This window comes from Drosophila ficusphila, unplaced genomic scaffold (genome assembly GCF_018152265.1).
Source record: "Drosophila ficusphila isolate 14025-0441.05 unplaced genomic scaffold, ASM1815226v1 contig_197, whole genome shotgun sequence".
Classification (NCBI taxonomy): domain Eukaryota; kingdom Metazoa; phylum Arthropoda; class Insecta; order Diptera; family Drosophilidae; genus Drosophila; species Drosophila ficusphila.
In genome coordinates, this window is record NW_025064091.1 from 7846412 (window position 1) to 7860868 (window position 14457).

General features: G+C 49.3%; 5 protein-coding genes across 7 annotated transcripts in view; 2 read left to right on the plus strand and 3 right to left on the minus strand.

Annotated features, from left to right (window-relative positions):
• The first annotated feature begins 890 nt into the window (after positions 1 to 890).
• On the plus strand, positions 891 to 3959 carry LOC108098110 (NADH-ubiquinone oxidoreductase 75 kDa subunit, mitochondrial). Its single transcript, XM_017200824.2, has 6 exons — positions 891 to 1009; positions 1213 to 1400; positions 1470 to 1801; positions 1874 to 2900; positions 2959 to 3447; positions 3512 to 3959. Exons 2-6 carry the CDS (start codon positions 1218 to 1220, stop codon positions 3671 to 3673), a joined length of 2193 nt encoding a protein of 730 aa, XP_017056313.1. The 5' UTR covers positions 891 to 1009; positions 1213 to 1217; the 3' UTR covers positions 3674 to 3959.
• Positions 3960 to 4340: 381 nt separating this feature from the next.
• On the minus strand, positions 4341 to 9451 carry LOC108098052 (thioredoxin reductase 1, mitochondrial). 3 transcript variants are annotated; one of them, XM_017200735.2, is made up of 4 exons: positions 9245 to 9451; positions 5989 to 6334; positions 5701 to 5927; positions 4341 to 5630 (listed from the first exon to the last, which is right to left on the minus strand). In XM_017200735.2, the coding sequence occupies exons 1-4, from the start codon at positions 9258 to 9260 to the stop codon at positions 4744 to 4746; spliced, it is 1476 nt and encodes a 491-aa protein (XP_017056224.1). In that variant the 5' UTR covers positions 9261 to 9451; the 3' UTR covers positions 4341 to 4743. The 3 variants fall into 3 exon arrangements, with proteins under 3 accessions (XP_017056224.1, XP_017056222.1, XP_017056223.1); XM_017200733.2 differs by lacking the exon at positions 9245 to 9451 and adding an exon at positions 8051 to 8472; XM_017200734.2 differs by lacking the exon at positions 9245 to 9451 and adding an exon at positions 7676 to 7850.
• LOC108098053 (C-factor) lies at positions 8629 to 10496 on the plus strand. Its single transcript, XM_017200736.2, has 3 exons — positions 8629 to 9090; positions 9733 to 9784; positions 9837 to 10496. The coding sequence occupies exons 1-3, from the start codon at positions 8965 to 8967 to the stop codon at positions 10310 to 10312; spliced, it is 654 nt and encodes a 217-aa protein (XP_017056225.2). The 5' UTR covers positions 8629 to 8964; the 3' UTR covers positions 10313 to 10496.
• A 97-nt stretch (positions 10497 to 10593) lies between these two features.
• Positions 10594 to 11421, minus strand: LOC108098054 (WAS/WASL-interacting protein family member 1). The gene is made up of 2 exons (XM_017200738.2): positions 11179 to 11421; positions 10594 to 11117 (listed from the first exon to the last, which is right to left on the minus strand). Exons 1-2 carry the CDS (start codon positions 11300 to 11302, stop codon positions 10756 to 10758), a joined length of 486 nt encoding a protein of 161 aa, XP_017056227.1. The 5' UTR covers positions 11303 to 11421; the 3' UTR covers positions 10594 to 10755.
• A 145-nt stretch (positions 11422 to 11566) lies between these two features.
• Positions 11567 to 14457, minus strand: part of LOC108097950 — a 64586-nt gene continuing 61695 nt past the window's right edge. Inside the window, 3 exon segments of the mRNA XM_017200545.2 lie at positions 11567 to 13767; positions 13842 to 14023; positions 14096 to 14227. Of these exon segments, the coding sequence (XP_017056034.2) occupies positions 13573 to 13767; positions 13842 to 14023; positions 14096 to 14227 (509 nt within the window). The 3' untranslated portion in view covers positions 11567 to 13572.

Sequence of the window (14457 nt, forward strand, 5' to 3'; positions counted from 1 at the left end):
TCTTTCTGCGTATTGGCTGGTGCGCGGTAGAACGACGAGCACTTTTGTGCCGGTAATTTATCCTGCCCGCCAAAGATCCTGCATAAAAATCCCTTTATCTGAAAAGGAAAGGTTGTTTTTTACGTGTTTCTATCAATTTGGCAAAGTTCTAGGTTTGTGGATAAGCATTGACCATTTGGACAGCCAAATTGGCCAAATTGGCGAACAGAAACGACCAGCAGGTGCTTCCTTAATTTGAGGTATCTAAGATTAACCAGTTGCGACCTACTATGGATTCTTATTATTCAATCGAAAACAAATAATCCTGGGGAGTTTGGTCAATTTGGACAGCCATAACGGCAGTTTCTGGAAACCAATAACAGGCGAACAGAAATGTAGAAAGTAGCTACAAAAACCGAAATAAAAAATCGGCAGCCCCATAAGATATGCAACACTTGGTATCTGTGGATGATATTTAAGATCCATGGTTCGGAACTCGACTACATACGATCAGCACGAAATTCTTGGTTAACTAATATTAATATGCACCTGCTGGGCATTTCTGTTCGCCTGGTTGACCCTCCATTTTTTTTCCGAAATCGATTTTTCAATTTTATATTAATTTTTGACTATAGCAAAAATCATTTTATAAAGCGAAAAGTATGCTTTTCAAAAAGGCGCCTAAATATTCTGATTGGGACAAATTATTGACGTGTGAATGGCCAAACAAAAACTAAACAGCTGGCCGCTCGCGTTGCCAACTGAAAGCAAGCTGTGGCAAATTAATAACACAAATACAATACAATACATTAAAAGCTTAACCGGGCTTTTAAAAATTAAAAGTGATTTAAGAGAGTGGTTAATAACCATAATTAACTACAACTGACAAATAACTATCAAACCCGATAAATATGCGCGCTCGGTCAGCTGTCAACGCGGCAGTTGGCAACGCGGTCCGTCTGTCAAAGCAAACCGATAAAAAAGTTGTCTCCGCATTAAGAGCTCCACAGGAATATTTTCCAGCATTTCGGTAGGTTTTCATCAACTTTTTGGTGCCTAGAAGTCAGCCAATACAAGTGGCAGTGTGGCTTAAGTGGAGCGGCATCCTTTCGAAAGTTCCACTAGCTGGCAACAATCGATACTCGGGAAATGCTGGCTGCGTACCTAATACACTTATGTAATTTCTTTGGGTCCTCCGATTGCAACTGAATTTTGGTTACTCTATCGCTGCAGAAAATATGATACGGGCACCGCTAGTCAAGGCGCTGGGCGCTCTGGGCTCGCCCACACATCAGATGGCCAGCCGGGCGGTGCGAACCAGCGCCGTGGTGGCCCAGACACCGGCGAAGGCGCCTGAGAAGATCGAGGTCTTCGTGGACGACATTCCCGTGCAGGTGGCACCCGGCACCACCGTCCTGCAGGTAGGTCATTGCGTTCCTTTGCCGTGGGAGCCTCTCGTTAACCATGTTTTTCCTTTGTTTTCCCCCTAGGCCGCTGCCCAGATTGGCGTGGAGATCCCCCGATTCTGCTACCACGAGCGATTGGCTGTCGCCGGCAACTGCCGCATGTGCTTGGTGGAGGTGGAGAAGAGTCCCAAGCCAGTGGCCGCCTGCGCCATGCCAGTGATGAAGGGCTGGCGCATCAAGACCAACTCGGATCTGACCCGAAAGGCACGAGAGGGCGTCATGGAGTTTCTGCTGATGAACCACCCATTGGATTGCCCCATCTGCGATCAGGGCGGCGAGTGCGATCTGCAGGATCAGGCCATGGCCTTCGGATCCGATCGCTCCAGATTCACGGACATTAACTACACGGGCAAGCGGTAAGAAATACTATTTGAAAGGCTTTAATTGAAAAAACCCTCCTTAATAACTTCCACCTCTAATTCCTGCAGTGCTGTGGAGGACAAGGACATCGGCCCGCTGGTCAAGACCATCATGACCCGCTGCATCCACTGCACCCGTTGCGTGCGCTTCGCCTCCGAGATCGCCGGCGTCGATGACCTGGGTACCACTGGCCGCGGCAACGACATGCAGATCGGCACGTACGTGGAGAAGCTCTTCCTCACCGAACTCTCGGGCAACGTGATCGACCTGTGCCCCGTGGGCGCCCTGACCAACAAGCCGTACAGCTTCGTGGCCCGCCCCTGGGAGATCCGCAAGGTGAGCAGCATCGATGTGCTGGACGCCGTCGGCAGTAACATTGTGGTCAGCACCCGCACCAACGAGGTGCTGCGCATCCTGCCGCGCGAGAACGAGGACGTCAACGAGGAGTGGCTGGCGGACAAGTCGCGCTTTGCCTGCGACGGTCTGAAGCGCCAGCGTCTGGTGGCTCCCATGGTGCGCATGCCCAACGGCGAGCTGCAGGCCGTCGAGTGGGAGGGCGCCCTCATCGCCGTGGCCAAGGCTGTCAAGGCGGCCGGCGGACAGGTAGCTGGCATTTCTGGCCAGCTCGCCGACTTGGAGGCTCAGGTCGCGCTCAAGGATCTGCTGAACCGTCTGGGCAGCGAAGTGGTCGCCACCGAGCAGGGCTTCGTCGCCGGCGGCACCGATTCCCGGGCCAATTACTTATTGAACAGCACCATCGCCGGTCTGGAGGAGGCCGACGCCGTTCTCCTGGTGGGCACCAATCCCCGTTACGAGGCTCCGCTGGTGAACACTCGTCTGCGCAAGGCCTACGTCCATAACGAACTGCAGATTGCGTCGATTGGACCCAAGATCGATCTGTCCTACGATCACGAGAACCTCGGCGCCGATGCTGCTCTGGTTAAGGACGTGTGCTCCGGCGCACATGCGTTCTCCAAGGTTCTGGAGGCCGCCAAGAAGCCCGCCATTATTATTGGCGCTGATCTTTTGGAGCGTGCCGATGGCGCCGCCATCCATGCCACCGTTGCCGAATACTGCAAGAAGCTGAAGAAGCCGGTGAGTCTGGATATTCAACTTGTTGATCGTTTAGCTGTAATGTGTTTGTTGCTTGCAGGACTGGAACCCCTTCAACGTGCTGCAGACCAACGCCGCCCAGGTGGGCGCCTTCGATGTGGGCTACAAGGCCGGAGTACAGACCGCTCTGAAGGCCCAGCCCAAGGTGCTCTTCCTGCTGAACGCCGACGCCGGCAAGGTGACTCGCGAGCAGCTGCCCAAGGACTGCTTTGTGGTGTACATCGGTTCGCACGGTGACAATGGCGCCTCCATTGCCGATGCCGTGCTGCCGGGAGCCGCCTACACAGAGAAGCAGGCCATCTACGTGAACACGGAGGGCAGGCCGCAGCAGACGCTGCCTGGAGTTTCGCCACCGGGCATGGCCCGCGAGGACTGGAAGATCCTGCGCGCCCTTTCGGAGGTGGTGGGCAAGCCGCTGCCGTACGACAACTTGGATGAGCTGCGCAACCGTGTGGAGGATGTGGCGCCGCATCTTACGCGCTTGGGACACTTGGAACCTGCCGGCGACGCTGGTGCAGCGGGTGCCATCGTAAGTTTGGGGAGAAGCTACAATTCGCCATGAGAAATCATGATTAATTTCGTTGTTTTTGTAGAGCAAATCCATTGGCGGCGGCCCGATCGATGTTAAGCTTAAGGAGCTGAAGGACTACTTCATGACCGACGCCATTTCGCGCGCCTCGCCCACCATGGCCAAGTGCATATCGGCGGTCAACAAGCAGCAGCGGGACGAGGCCAAGCAGAGCGTGGCCATCTAGGCACCCGGCCATCCCTCGCGTCTGATCTAAACTAATAACTAATTAATGTTTTTTTTTAACTCTGCTCTTCGACCTTTTGCTTCGCCACTCCCACAAATAACCAGCGGACACAAAGACACAGCACGGATTAGTCGCAGGAGCGGATTGAGGAGCAGGATCAGCAGCTGCAGAGGCAACCACAAGCTGGGCCAGTTGTAAATGATTATGTCTTTGAATTGTTCTAAACAACGGAGTTATTCAATACGAGAAATAGGAAAACCAAAATAAAAATGTAATAGAAAATAAATACGCAGTCCCTTTCCTGGGGGGGAATATCGCTTTTAGCAAGGCAAATAAGACAGGGCTTATTGTATTGCCATCTCGTTTTTTTCCGTGGTAAAAATGTTTTTTTTTTACCAATAATCACGCATCGTGCAGCACTTTATCTTTTTAAACAACCTTGAACCTTTTCCCATTTCCTCAAGTTAGCTCTCCAGGGTCCCATAACTTTGAGGTGATTAATTGCCCCCAGAGGCAAGTTACCACCCGAAACTGCACTTGAAATGAATTCCTAATTGGCTAATGGCTCGCACCACCTTCGGATTTAATGGCCAAACTGCGTATTGACCTTCAAAGAGTATTCCACGTCACGTCAACTAAAATTTAATAAGCCACAATAAATAAAAACTTGGTTTTTTGTGGGTGAAAAATTATATTTTCCAACCATACATTAGGGGATTTCGTGGATAACTTCATGGGTTTAAACAAATCAAAATTTTGAGTGCATGTCGGCGGCGCAGCAGTCGTGGGACGGGCTGGTCGCGCGGGCAGTTCCACCACCACTGTAGGAGGTCGGTCGTCCACCCGTCTCCGCTGCCCAGTAGCGCCCTTCCCTTGCGCAGAGCTATTGTTTTGGGTGTTGTTGCTGTGTTAATTGTGGAAACTACTTGAACGGGGAACTGGTGGTGGTGGTGGTGGTGAACTCTTCGATCGCTGGGCCGCGGCAACGCAACAACCATTCATCTACAATTCGGGGGATCCGGGTGGAGGAGGGCGGCGTCCCAGGCGGCTGGAGCTGCTGTCCCGAGCGCTTAGCTGCAGCAGCTGGCCGGCGTGGGGTCCAGTCCCGAGCGCTTGGTGATGGCCAGTCGGGTGAACTCCTCGGCGGTCGTCGGGTGGATGCCCACCGTGTTGATCAGCGTGTTGATGGTCAGGCCGGACTTCAGAGCGGCCGCGAATCCCTGGATCACCTCACCGGCCACCGGGCCAATGTAGTGCAGCCCATAGACGCGCTGGTCGCCATGGCGCTCGGCCACCGCCTTCAAGTAGCAGTAGCGCACGCTCTTCTGCGGGATGAAGAACTCGGTCGGCTTGTAGTAGCCGTGGAACACCTCCACCTCGTCGGCGCCGTACTGCTTGATGGCATCCTCCTCGCTCAGGCCGACGCAGGCGTACTCCAGCGGCGTGAACACGGTGGTGGCCACGTCCTTGTAGTCCATGCGCTGGGTAGATCCGCCGTACAGGCGACGCGCCAGCAGACGACCAGCCAGAATGGCCACGGGCGTCAGCTCGGGTTTGCCGTAGATAATGTCGCCCACCGCGTAGATGTTTGCCACATTGGTGGCCTCCTGCGAGTCCACTGGAATCTTGTCCTTCTGCACACTGACTCCCGCATTCGGCAGATTCAAGTCCTCAACCAGACCCTTGCGTCCGATGGCCCACAGCACCGTGTCGAAAACGTCCTCGGCCTCTTCGCCAGTCTCCGTGTTCTTGAACTTGACCAACAGCTTGCCATCGTCCTGTTTCTCCACCGAAAGTGGCACCGATTTGCGCAGGAAGGGAATGCCGCGCTCCTCCATCGAGGCGGCCACCAGCTCGGCCATCTGCTGATCGAAGCCACGCAGCACAATCGAGCGCACCATGACGGTGGGTTCGTAGCCGAGACCCTTCAGGAAACCGGCGCATTCCAGGCCAATGTCTGAACGGAAGAAGAAGGAAATTAGTTCCACTGCTGGAAAGGGAAACCTTCACAGTTTATTGAAACTTACAGCCAGCGCCCACAACCAAAGTCTTGCCGGGTTCGCGATCCAAACTGAACAGATCGTCGCTGGTAATGCCGTACTCCACGGCTCCGGGAATGTCCGGATAGCGGGGACGGCCGCCCACGGCGATCACGAAGGTCTGGGCGGTGATTGTGCGTTCGCCGCTCTTCAGCTTGGCGAGCATGGTGTGCGAGTCCACAAAAGAGCCCAGTCCATTGATGTACTCCACTTTTCTGGAGGGTAATTCAATCATTAGCAGCTGGTTTTATAGGGTAGCTATAGGTCTACACTCACTTGTCGCGCAAATCAACGCGCGTCACCCAGTTGACCGACTTGATGTGGTTCTGGACGGACTGCACCAGCTTGTTCCAGTCGGGCTTAATCTTGTCGTCCACGTTCCAGCCGTAGGCGGCGGCCTCATGGACAGCCTCGCCGAGCAGGGAGGCCTGGTGCATCAGCTTCTTGGGAATGCAGCCGACGTTCACGCAGGTGCCACCAACGCCCCATTTGGTGCCCAGCGTGGGCGTGGGCTTCACGTAGTCCAGACAGGCGACGCGGGCGCCATTCAGCACCGCCTCCTTGGCGCAGGCCAGGCCAGCTGATCCGCCACCGATCACAATTAGGTCGTAGTCGTAGGATCCTGGAGGCGAAGAGCAAATATTTATGTGATTAGTTTAACGAACTTCTGTGTTTATTTATTGAAGTGTTATGCTCTTACAACCTTATGACCTTCACAAAGAACTTAAATACATTATCTGGTTTATTTCCACACCCATATCACTATTAGGAAACGATAACAATAGCCCAGTTACTTGCACTTCTTTAATTCCCAGCATGTAATTCCCCTAGTTTTTCAGCTGGAAACCCTTATCACTGATGTTATGTGATTGTAATCAATTCATTCCTGCCTTTGACTAACTCCTCGCGAAGTCGTATGTCCAGGTAGGCAGATCGGTAGATGCTCCTCGGGTGGCGTGGTTCCCCCTCGACCAGCTGGGAAGCGGGCACAAACTCGAACAGATGCATCCAGATCGAATGGAGAACCCAAACTGTTTGGTCCCGGCAATCAGCGATTTACAATCTGCACTCCTTTTCTTGATTTTCCAGTGGCGAAGGAGCTTTTCCTTCAGATGCCGAGTGGCGATAGCCGGGCCAAAGTGCCACATGCCACTGGGTCAGAGTTCGAATCAAACTGGAGCAATCATCTGGCGACACGGCCACCAGCCACGCCCCCCTGCCCACCCACACTTACACGCCTGCACGCCCATTTCGGTTTGCTTTGACCTGCTGGATTTTACCATGGTTACGCCCCAAAACCAGTTGGCGGTACTTAGTGCTTATCGCCTGTGTTTGCTTTGCCCTAACACCCTGGCAGAAATTGAAAATCAGGAATCGGGGAGAATGTCGCGGTATATGCAAACAATTATCGCGTCACGCTGCAATTAATCGCAGAATTAAATGACGATGACGGAGGGCTGATGATGCAAGTATCAAAGATGTTACAGATACAGATAGCAGTGCCGATACAGATACGCGGAATGCACACTGATATGGTGAAATCGTCATGGGCACCCATAAACCGATTCTCGAACATTCCGCCAAGGGTTGTTCATCTAACGAAATTCACCCATTATACTATGTTTTTATTCCTCTTTCTCTTCTGGCTTCAGAAATAAAAGCTCTGTCACGACGGGCGATTGGTTAATTATTCATTGAACAACAAAAACTTGATCTTGCCATGTTCCAATGTGTGTAAAATAATAATCATTTTGTACGTTAAGACACACAAGATTAAATGCTAATGATATGCATTAAAAAACATTTTGATTCAAAGAGTGTTATGCCACTTTTTGCAGTGATATTGTAAAAACAAATATAAAGGTCTAATTTTTAAATGACTAATGGGTACTACTGTTTATTAATGTTTTACTGAAATATCTTAAAACAAGGAACAAGGAGTGAATCATTGTTATTTTTTAACCGTTATACTTAGAAGAGGCGCCCTTTTTGACGCCCAAGACAAGAGCACAGATCATGTACTTAAACATGATATACGAGTGCTATTTACGCGACCCCAACTGTAATTCCAGTTTGGACGAGGTGCGATGACGATTGACGATGACGTTGCAAATGTGTGCGCCGGCATATAGCCTTAGCGAATATGTACGTGCCGCAGGTAGAGAAACCCGATAAGCAAAATTAATAAGAGCAAAGTAATGGTCTTTGGCAGCTAACGGTTATTGCATAATGGCGACCACAAAAAACAACAAAACACTTGTGGAAACCCGGCTATCGACCGCGTTGCCAACCGCAGACCGGGAGATCAAATACAGTGGCTATCGATATCGTCGCTCACCTCCTTTGGTCCTCATTTTTCGCACCGGTTGTTCGTACATAGCCTGCCGGTCGCAATGGGGATGCTGGAAAGGAGGCACCCCCGCAGCCCCGCTGGCTGGAACTGCCGCCATGGGGTTTCCAGAGCTATCGCGCGATCCTCGCTGTCCAGTGGAGCTCATTGTTCGCTGGAAGTTCTGTGCTGGACTACTGAAACAACTGGGGACGTTTCTCAACGTACATTTGTTTTGTAGAATGCCAGACGTATAAATCGTCGAGCACTGCCTCACGAAAACGACGTTAAGTCTCAAGTTGCACAAGTTCATTTTGGCAGCTCCCCTTTTCTGCCCCCTCTTCAATTACCAACTGGATGCAAACTATTACTCGCGAAAGGCAAAAACAGCCAAAAAGACGGGGAACACAACACAAACACGTCGCTCGTCTGGCCGGGAATGCTGCGAATGCGGTGGGCAGGCAAGGCGCCGATAAACGGCTACGTAACAGAAGCAGAGACGAAAAGAGAGAGTACGCGCGCTGCAGACGCGAATGCTCCGGGCAAAAAGGAATCGAAGAGGAGGAGCAGGGAAACGAGCATGGGAATGCGGGACGTCAATTGGGCAGGCTAATAGGAATTTAAGTGTAAAACGTTTTCGGCTAAACGCACACGTTTGGCAATGCGCACGGGTATCGATAACTTGGGGATGGTTGGCAACACCGAACAGCCGGCCGTCAAATTGCTTTTTACGTTTTTAGTGTTACGGCAATAAAAATAAAGTCCGGACCGGACGATAAGCAGATCTGGTGAAATCCACATACGGAGCACTACAACTTTCGTGCCGCCCTTTATTGCACCATCACTGGGCCTATATTATCTCAAGTGTGCGATTAGATTTCCCCGAAGGAGACACTTGGATCGGATCGCAGAGTCGCCGCGACATGAACTCCATCCTGATCACCGGCTGCAATCGGGGACTCGGTCTGGGCCTGGTTAAAACCCTAGTCAATCTCCCCCAGCCGCCGCAGCATCTCTTCACTACTTGTCGGAACCGCGAACAGGCGAAGGTTAGTGTTGTTTTAGTTGGTCCAGCAGCAACCGGTGACTCACGTTCCCCAAGAAACTACGCGAACAATCCACAAGAATTGCGGGCCAGCAAACAATCTTCAATCCCCCTCTAATTTTCGTTTCCGAGCCGTAAACAGCCAACCGTAAACTCACCTTGAACTGGCGCCATTATATGTGTTGTCAGGAGTCTCTCCAGGTAAATAAGTCCGAAAACAAGGATCAACGGGGGATAGCAAATGTTGCGGCAACGCGGAAGCGGAATACAGTAACTGCGGTTTCAACTCGGCGCTGTTCTTGGGCACTCGCGAAAGCACGGAACGAATAAGCGGATCTAAAACTTGCAATAGCTTTTGTACTATGACGAGCGTGGGTAGAGGGAGCTCGAAAAACATCGGCACAAACGATATTATCGATGTTTTAAAATCGATATGTTTTAGCTTTGGCTATCGGTATTGGTTGGCGTTAAGGGATTCCTTTCCGGTTATTTTAAGCGCTCGTTTGAATTATCTGTTATGTTTCAAAGGAACTCCCAATATCTTAAAACCTGGAAAAGTTAGTTTTATTTTAATACTCCTTACGTTTTCCAACTCAGAATCTATGTAAAAATTATCATAATGACTTACATTATATTTGCTTCGCAGGAGTTAGAGGATCTGGCCAAGAAGCACTCCAACATTCATATTCTGGAGATTGGTAAGTATTTTGATTTAGGTAAAACTATATTCTTTGACTTGAAAACCTGTAGATCTGAGAAACTTTGATGCGTACGACAAGCTAGTCGCCGACATCGAGGGCGTGACCAAGGAGCAGGGACTCAACGTGCTCTTTAACAATGCCGGGATTGCGCCTAAGTCGGCAAGGATAACTGCCGTCCGATCGCAGGAGCTGCTGGATACTCTGCAGACCAATACTGTGGTGCCCATTATGCTGGCCAAGGCGTGTCTGCCGCTCCTGAAGAAGGCGGCGAAGGCGAACGAGTCGCAACCGATGGGCGTTGCCCGGGCGGCCATCATCAACATGTCCTCGATCCTCGGCTCCATACAGGGCAACACGGATGGCGGGATGTACGCGTATCGCACCTCCAAGTCGGCTCTGAACGCAGCCACCAAGTCGCTGAGCATCGACCTGTATCCGCAGCACATAATGTGCGTTAGTCTGCATCCTGGTTGGGTGAAGACGGACATGGGCGGCAGCAGTGCCCCCCCTGGATGTGCCCACTAGCACTGGACAGATTGTGGAGACAATCAGCAAGTTGGGCGAAAAGCACAACGGGGGTTTCATCAACTACGATGGCTCTCCACTGGCCTGGTAAACAACCACGGTACTCAGTCTAGCTGCATTTTGTTAATGATTGTTAATTGTTGTTGAATAAACTAGACCCTTGCGCCAAGAGTGCCTCACAAAACCATACAGTTAATTATTATATAAAATATATCAGATACGGACAGCTACCTCTTTTGACTTACTTGTTATTTATTTTTCATAATTGCAAATTGAATTAGTTCTTGAGTTTCTGGGGCTCAATCAGCCCCTAATCATGCACTATATTTCGTGAGGTGTCTTAAGTGGATTACATAGAAAAATATGGATTTTCCAGCCCGCCCGGGAACACAGTAATTTGGAGTTCGCTAACCTAGGTGCCCCTAATTGGGAATGTCTACGTGCTACTTCTGCCTTGGCGGCACCATGGCCACCGGTACCTTGGAGGGATCGATGCCGATTGCCTGGGCCAACGGTGGCAGACGCATGGCGTTGGCGTTCGCAGCTCCTCCAAATGTTCCCGCATCCGCTGCTCCGCCAGCCATGTTGTGCGGATCGGGATACGGCAACTGACGCTGGGGAGGCACCATGGCCACGGGACGTGGCGAGGAGGCGTCCAGTGATGGTGGCCCCTGGCCCGACTTCCCGTCCAGCGGGTGGGCCACGCGCTTGCGAAGATCGAGGCGTGGTCGTCGGTTGTTCGCGTTGCTGGTCAGGGCGTCTGCCGAAACGGGTGGCGGATCATTCCAGCCGGGTGTAAGGGAGCCTATCAGCGGAGCAGGACAGTAGATTAGGAAGGTAATCCTCAGAAGCTCGGACAATCTCACCTGGAAATGCGCCCGACGGCGCTATGTTTTGCCCCGTTGGCGGTGGAGGAATCGCCGATGGCTGCTGGTGCAATTGCTGGTGGAAATTGCCTGTGGCAGGAGTTGGCGGTGGTGGTGGCGCCATGGTGGCTTCGCTGTCCTGATCCTGTGGCTTATTTTGCTCCTTTGCGCAATCCTGACCAGAAATTCGTGCTCCGCAGTGCGGCCGTATTCGTTTATGTCGCAAAACCCAGTGTGGCCAAGTCACAAGAGTAAGGATTTCCAAACTACAAGCCTTCATAAACTTTCGATTTCAAATGAATTCAAGATATGAGCGCCAAATTTAAAATTGCTCAACAAAAATGTACTATTGAAATAATTAACAGTCCACCCAAAACAAAAACACTAGTTATATTTTATATTTCTTTGTTTTTCGTTTTTTTTTTTTATTATTATTATTAATATTGTTATTTCATCTGACTTTGTCCGCATTCTTGCGTTAGGGTTACTCATAAATGTCGTTAATTTCGTACAATGGCTATTAAACCGTGCCTATTTTGTAATCCGTTTTGTTTTTCTTTAGGTATTTGTTTCGTATTTAGTTTAGTTTTGCTACACCACACACATACATAAATAAAAACTTAAACAGATTTACTGCACACACATTTTTATACCTTGTTGACTACAAAAAAAAAAATATATATTTTCGAATTTTATTATTATTCGTCCCCATTCCCAGTTCCAATTTCGATTCAGTTTATTCAAATTCGATTCCCGAAAATACATTTGCAATCAAAGATAAGATATGATCTATCCAGATTCCGCCATAATGAATCGAAATGGAACCAAAGAGGAGGACCTTTATATGTATATTTAGGTATATTTCGATATCATTCACTTTAGAGTTTTTCAAGTGTTTAACATTGCGTAACATAGTTTGCTATTTACTTGACCCACACTTTGTTTTTAATATAAAATTCTGCATTTGGCTTCTCCAATGGAATCTGAATAGGTTTCTATATGCATGTTACATTTTTCGTATCGCAACTACATATGTCGGCTCGCTAGTTAGTTAGTTGTGGTTGGAGTTGAAACCAACGATTTCTCCCGCCCTCCCTGTTCTCTAGACGAATTGGTTTAAATAATTAATTACAACAACATTTACTTGGAAATTCATTTGTTTTTCTGTTTCTGTTTCTGTTTTGTTTTTGATGCCTTAGCTTAATGCGTTTTTTTTTTTGTTTTTGCCATCCTCCCAGTTGCATTCGTTTATTGGGTTCTCCATTATCTTACAGTGCTTAAAGTTGGCTAAATATTTTTTGTTTTTCTCCTCTTCCTCTTCCTATTCCGTTTCGGTTTTTGTTTTTGTTTTTAACAATTTCGCTCTCTAAGTGATTCTCCTAACACTTCGTCATCGTCTAGCTCCCATTTATTATTTATTATTATTTCTCATCTTTTGTTTTTTTGGCAATGACTTACTGATTTTGTTGTTTCTCTTTTGAACGGTTCTGTTTTTATTTTATCGCTTATCGCTTTGCTCTTGCATTCGTTTTGTTAAAAATTAATTGTATTAAGTACGCTTCGATTTATAATTTATGTGTATGTATATCCGTATAGTATATATTTTATAAAGTAAATAGATTACGTAATTGCAACACTTGCATCTGCTTCTGCATCTCATTCTTTTTAATCTGTATCTGTATCTGAATCTTTATCCGGGCGATGTCAACACTCGGGAGTCGCTTAATGGGTATTATTACACATTTTATTGGGTACCACATCATATCATATCGATTCTGGCCTTCCTTCCTTCCTTCCTTCCACTTCTCGCTCATCGTTATTTTACAATTTCAATTTGCCCCTTGAAATTAAGGAAGTGCTCAAGCTTAGTTTAAACAAAAAAATACACGTTTACAATATATGTATAAATAAGTGGTAGTTGTATATAAAAAAAAAATTAAAATAAAATAGTAAACGGCAATGCCACTGAAAGTGCTAATGATTTTTTCTGCGGCATCACCGCATCGAACAACGAATTTTGTGAACATACATAAAGTGGGTTGGGTTGGCTGGCTGGAATGCTTTCGAAACAGGCGGGGATACACTTTAAAACCTCTCGCTCTAACACTAAAATGCACATACGCAACGAATAGTATAAATATATATATATATATATGTATAATATTGGAGGGGGATTGGAGGAGTGGGGGTTAATCGCATCGGCAGGCAAACCGAACTACTGGACTGGAATCGATGATCCTGCTCTCCGCTTCATGGCTCAATTGAAAATTGTATTTACAAAGAGTTGGGTTCGCTTTTTGTTTTTCTTTTGCTGGGTGGGGGGAGGGTTGTAGGTTCTAGGCGGTGGATCCCATGGGGGAAGTGTGGATGTGGGGCTGGCCAGCGGCCACCCCATTATGACTCGTCGCGATTGTTGTGCACCCACTGGGCGGGCACCCATTGGGGCTCCCGCTCCAGCGAGTTGATCTCGGCCAGCAGCTGATGGTAGGCGCGCTCCGTGTCGTTGTTGATGATGATCATGTCGAACAGGTGGCCCCAGCGGGCCTCCATGTCCCTGGCCGTGGCAATGATGTCTTTGAGCTCTTCCTCCTGATTTTCGGAACAAAGCAGAAATGCATGGATTAGAATCAACAGCTCCATTTTATGTAGATTGGATATCGCACCTTGAAGGGTTCGCCGTTGCGCAGCTTCTTCTGGCGAAGCTTGTCCAAGCTGGGCGGCGCCACCAGCACCACGTACGGCTTCAGATCGGAGGCACGCAGCAGCTTGAGGCTCTGCGGATGCAGGTTGAGCACGCAGATCTTGCCGCTGGCCACCACGGTGCGAATGGCCTCCAGTGAGGTGCCTTCATTGCAATAACAAATAGATTTATCAATAGGGGATATATATATGAGTATTATAATCGATCTGAACTCACCGTAGTAGGCCTTCTCGTACTCGCCGTGCTCCACGAAGCGGCGTGCCAGGATGTCCGCCTCGAAGGCCTGTCGCGTGATGAAGTGGTAATCCACTCCGGGCACTTCGCCTTCCCGGCGGGCACGTGATGTGTCTACGGGAAATAGCAAGGTGAACCCATTAACTAATGAATGTTTGGACATATTTAAAGGTTCTTGGGAGGGACCTATTGGGAGGAGGGGTCTACTTGACTAGCTCTGGGAGTCGGTGGCTCTGAAGCGCAGCCTTTTACCCTTGACCTGAGCCTGAGCCTGAGCCTCGGCATGAGCTTGAGCACGAGCCTTGGCTGCCTGAGCCTTGGCTGCCTTGGCCTTGGCCGGCTTG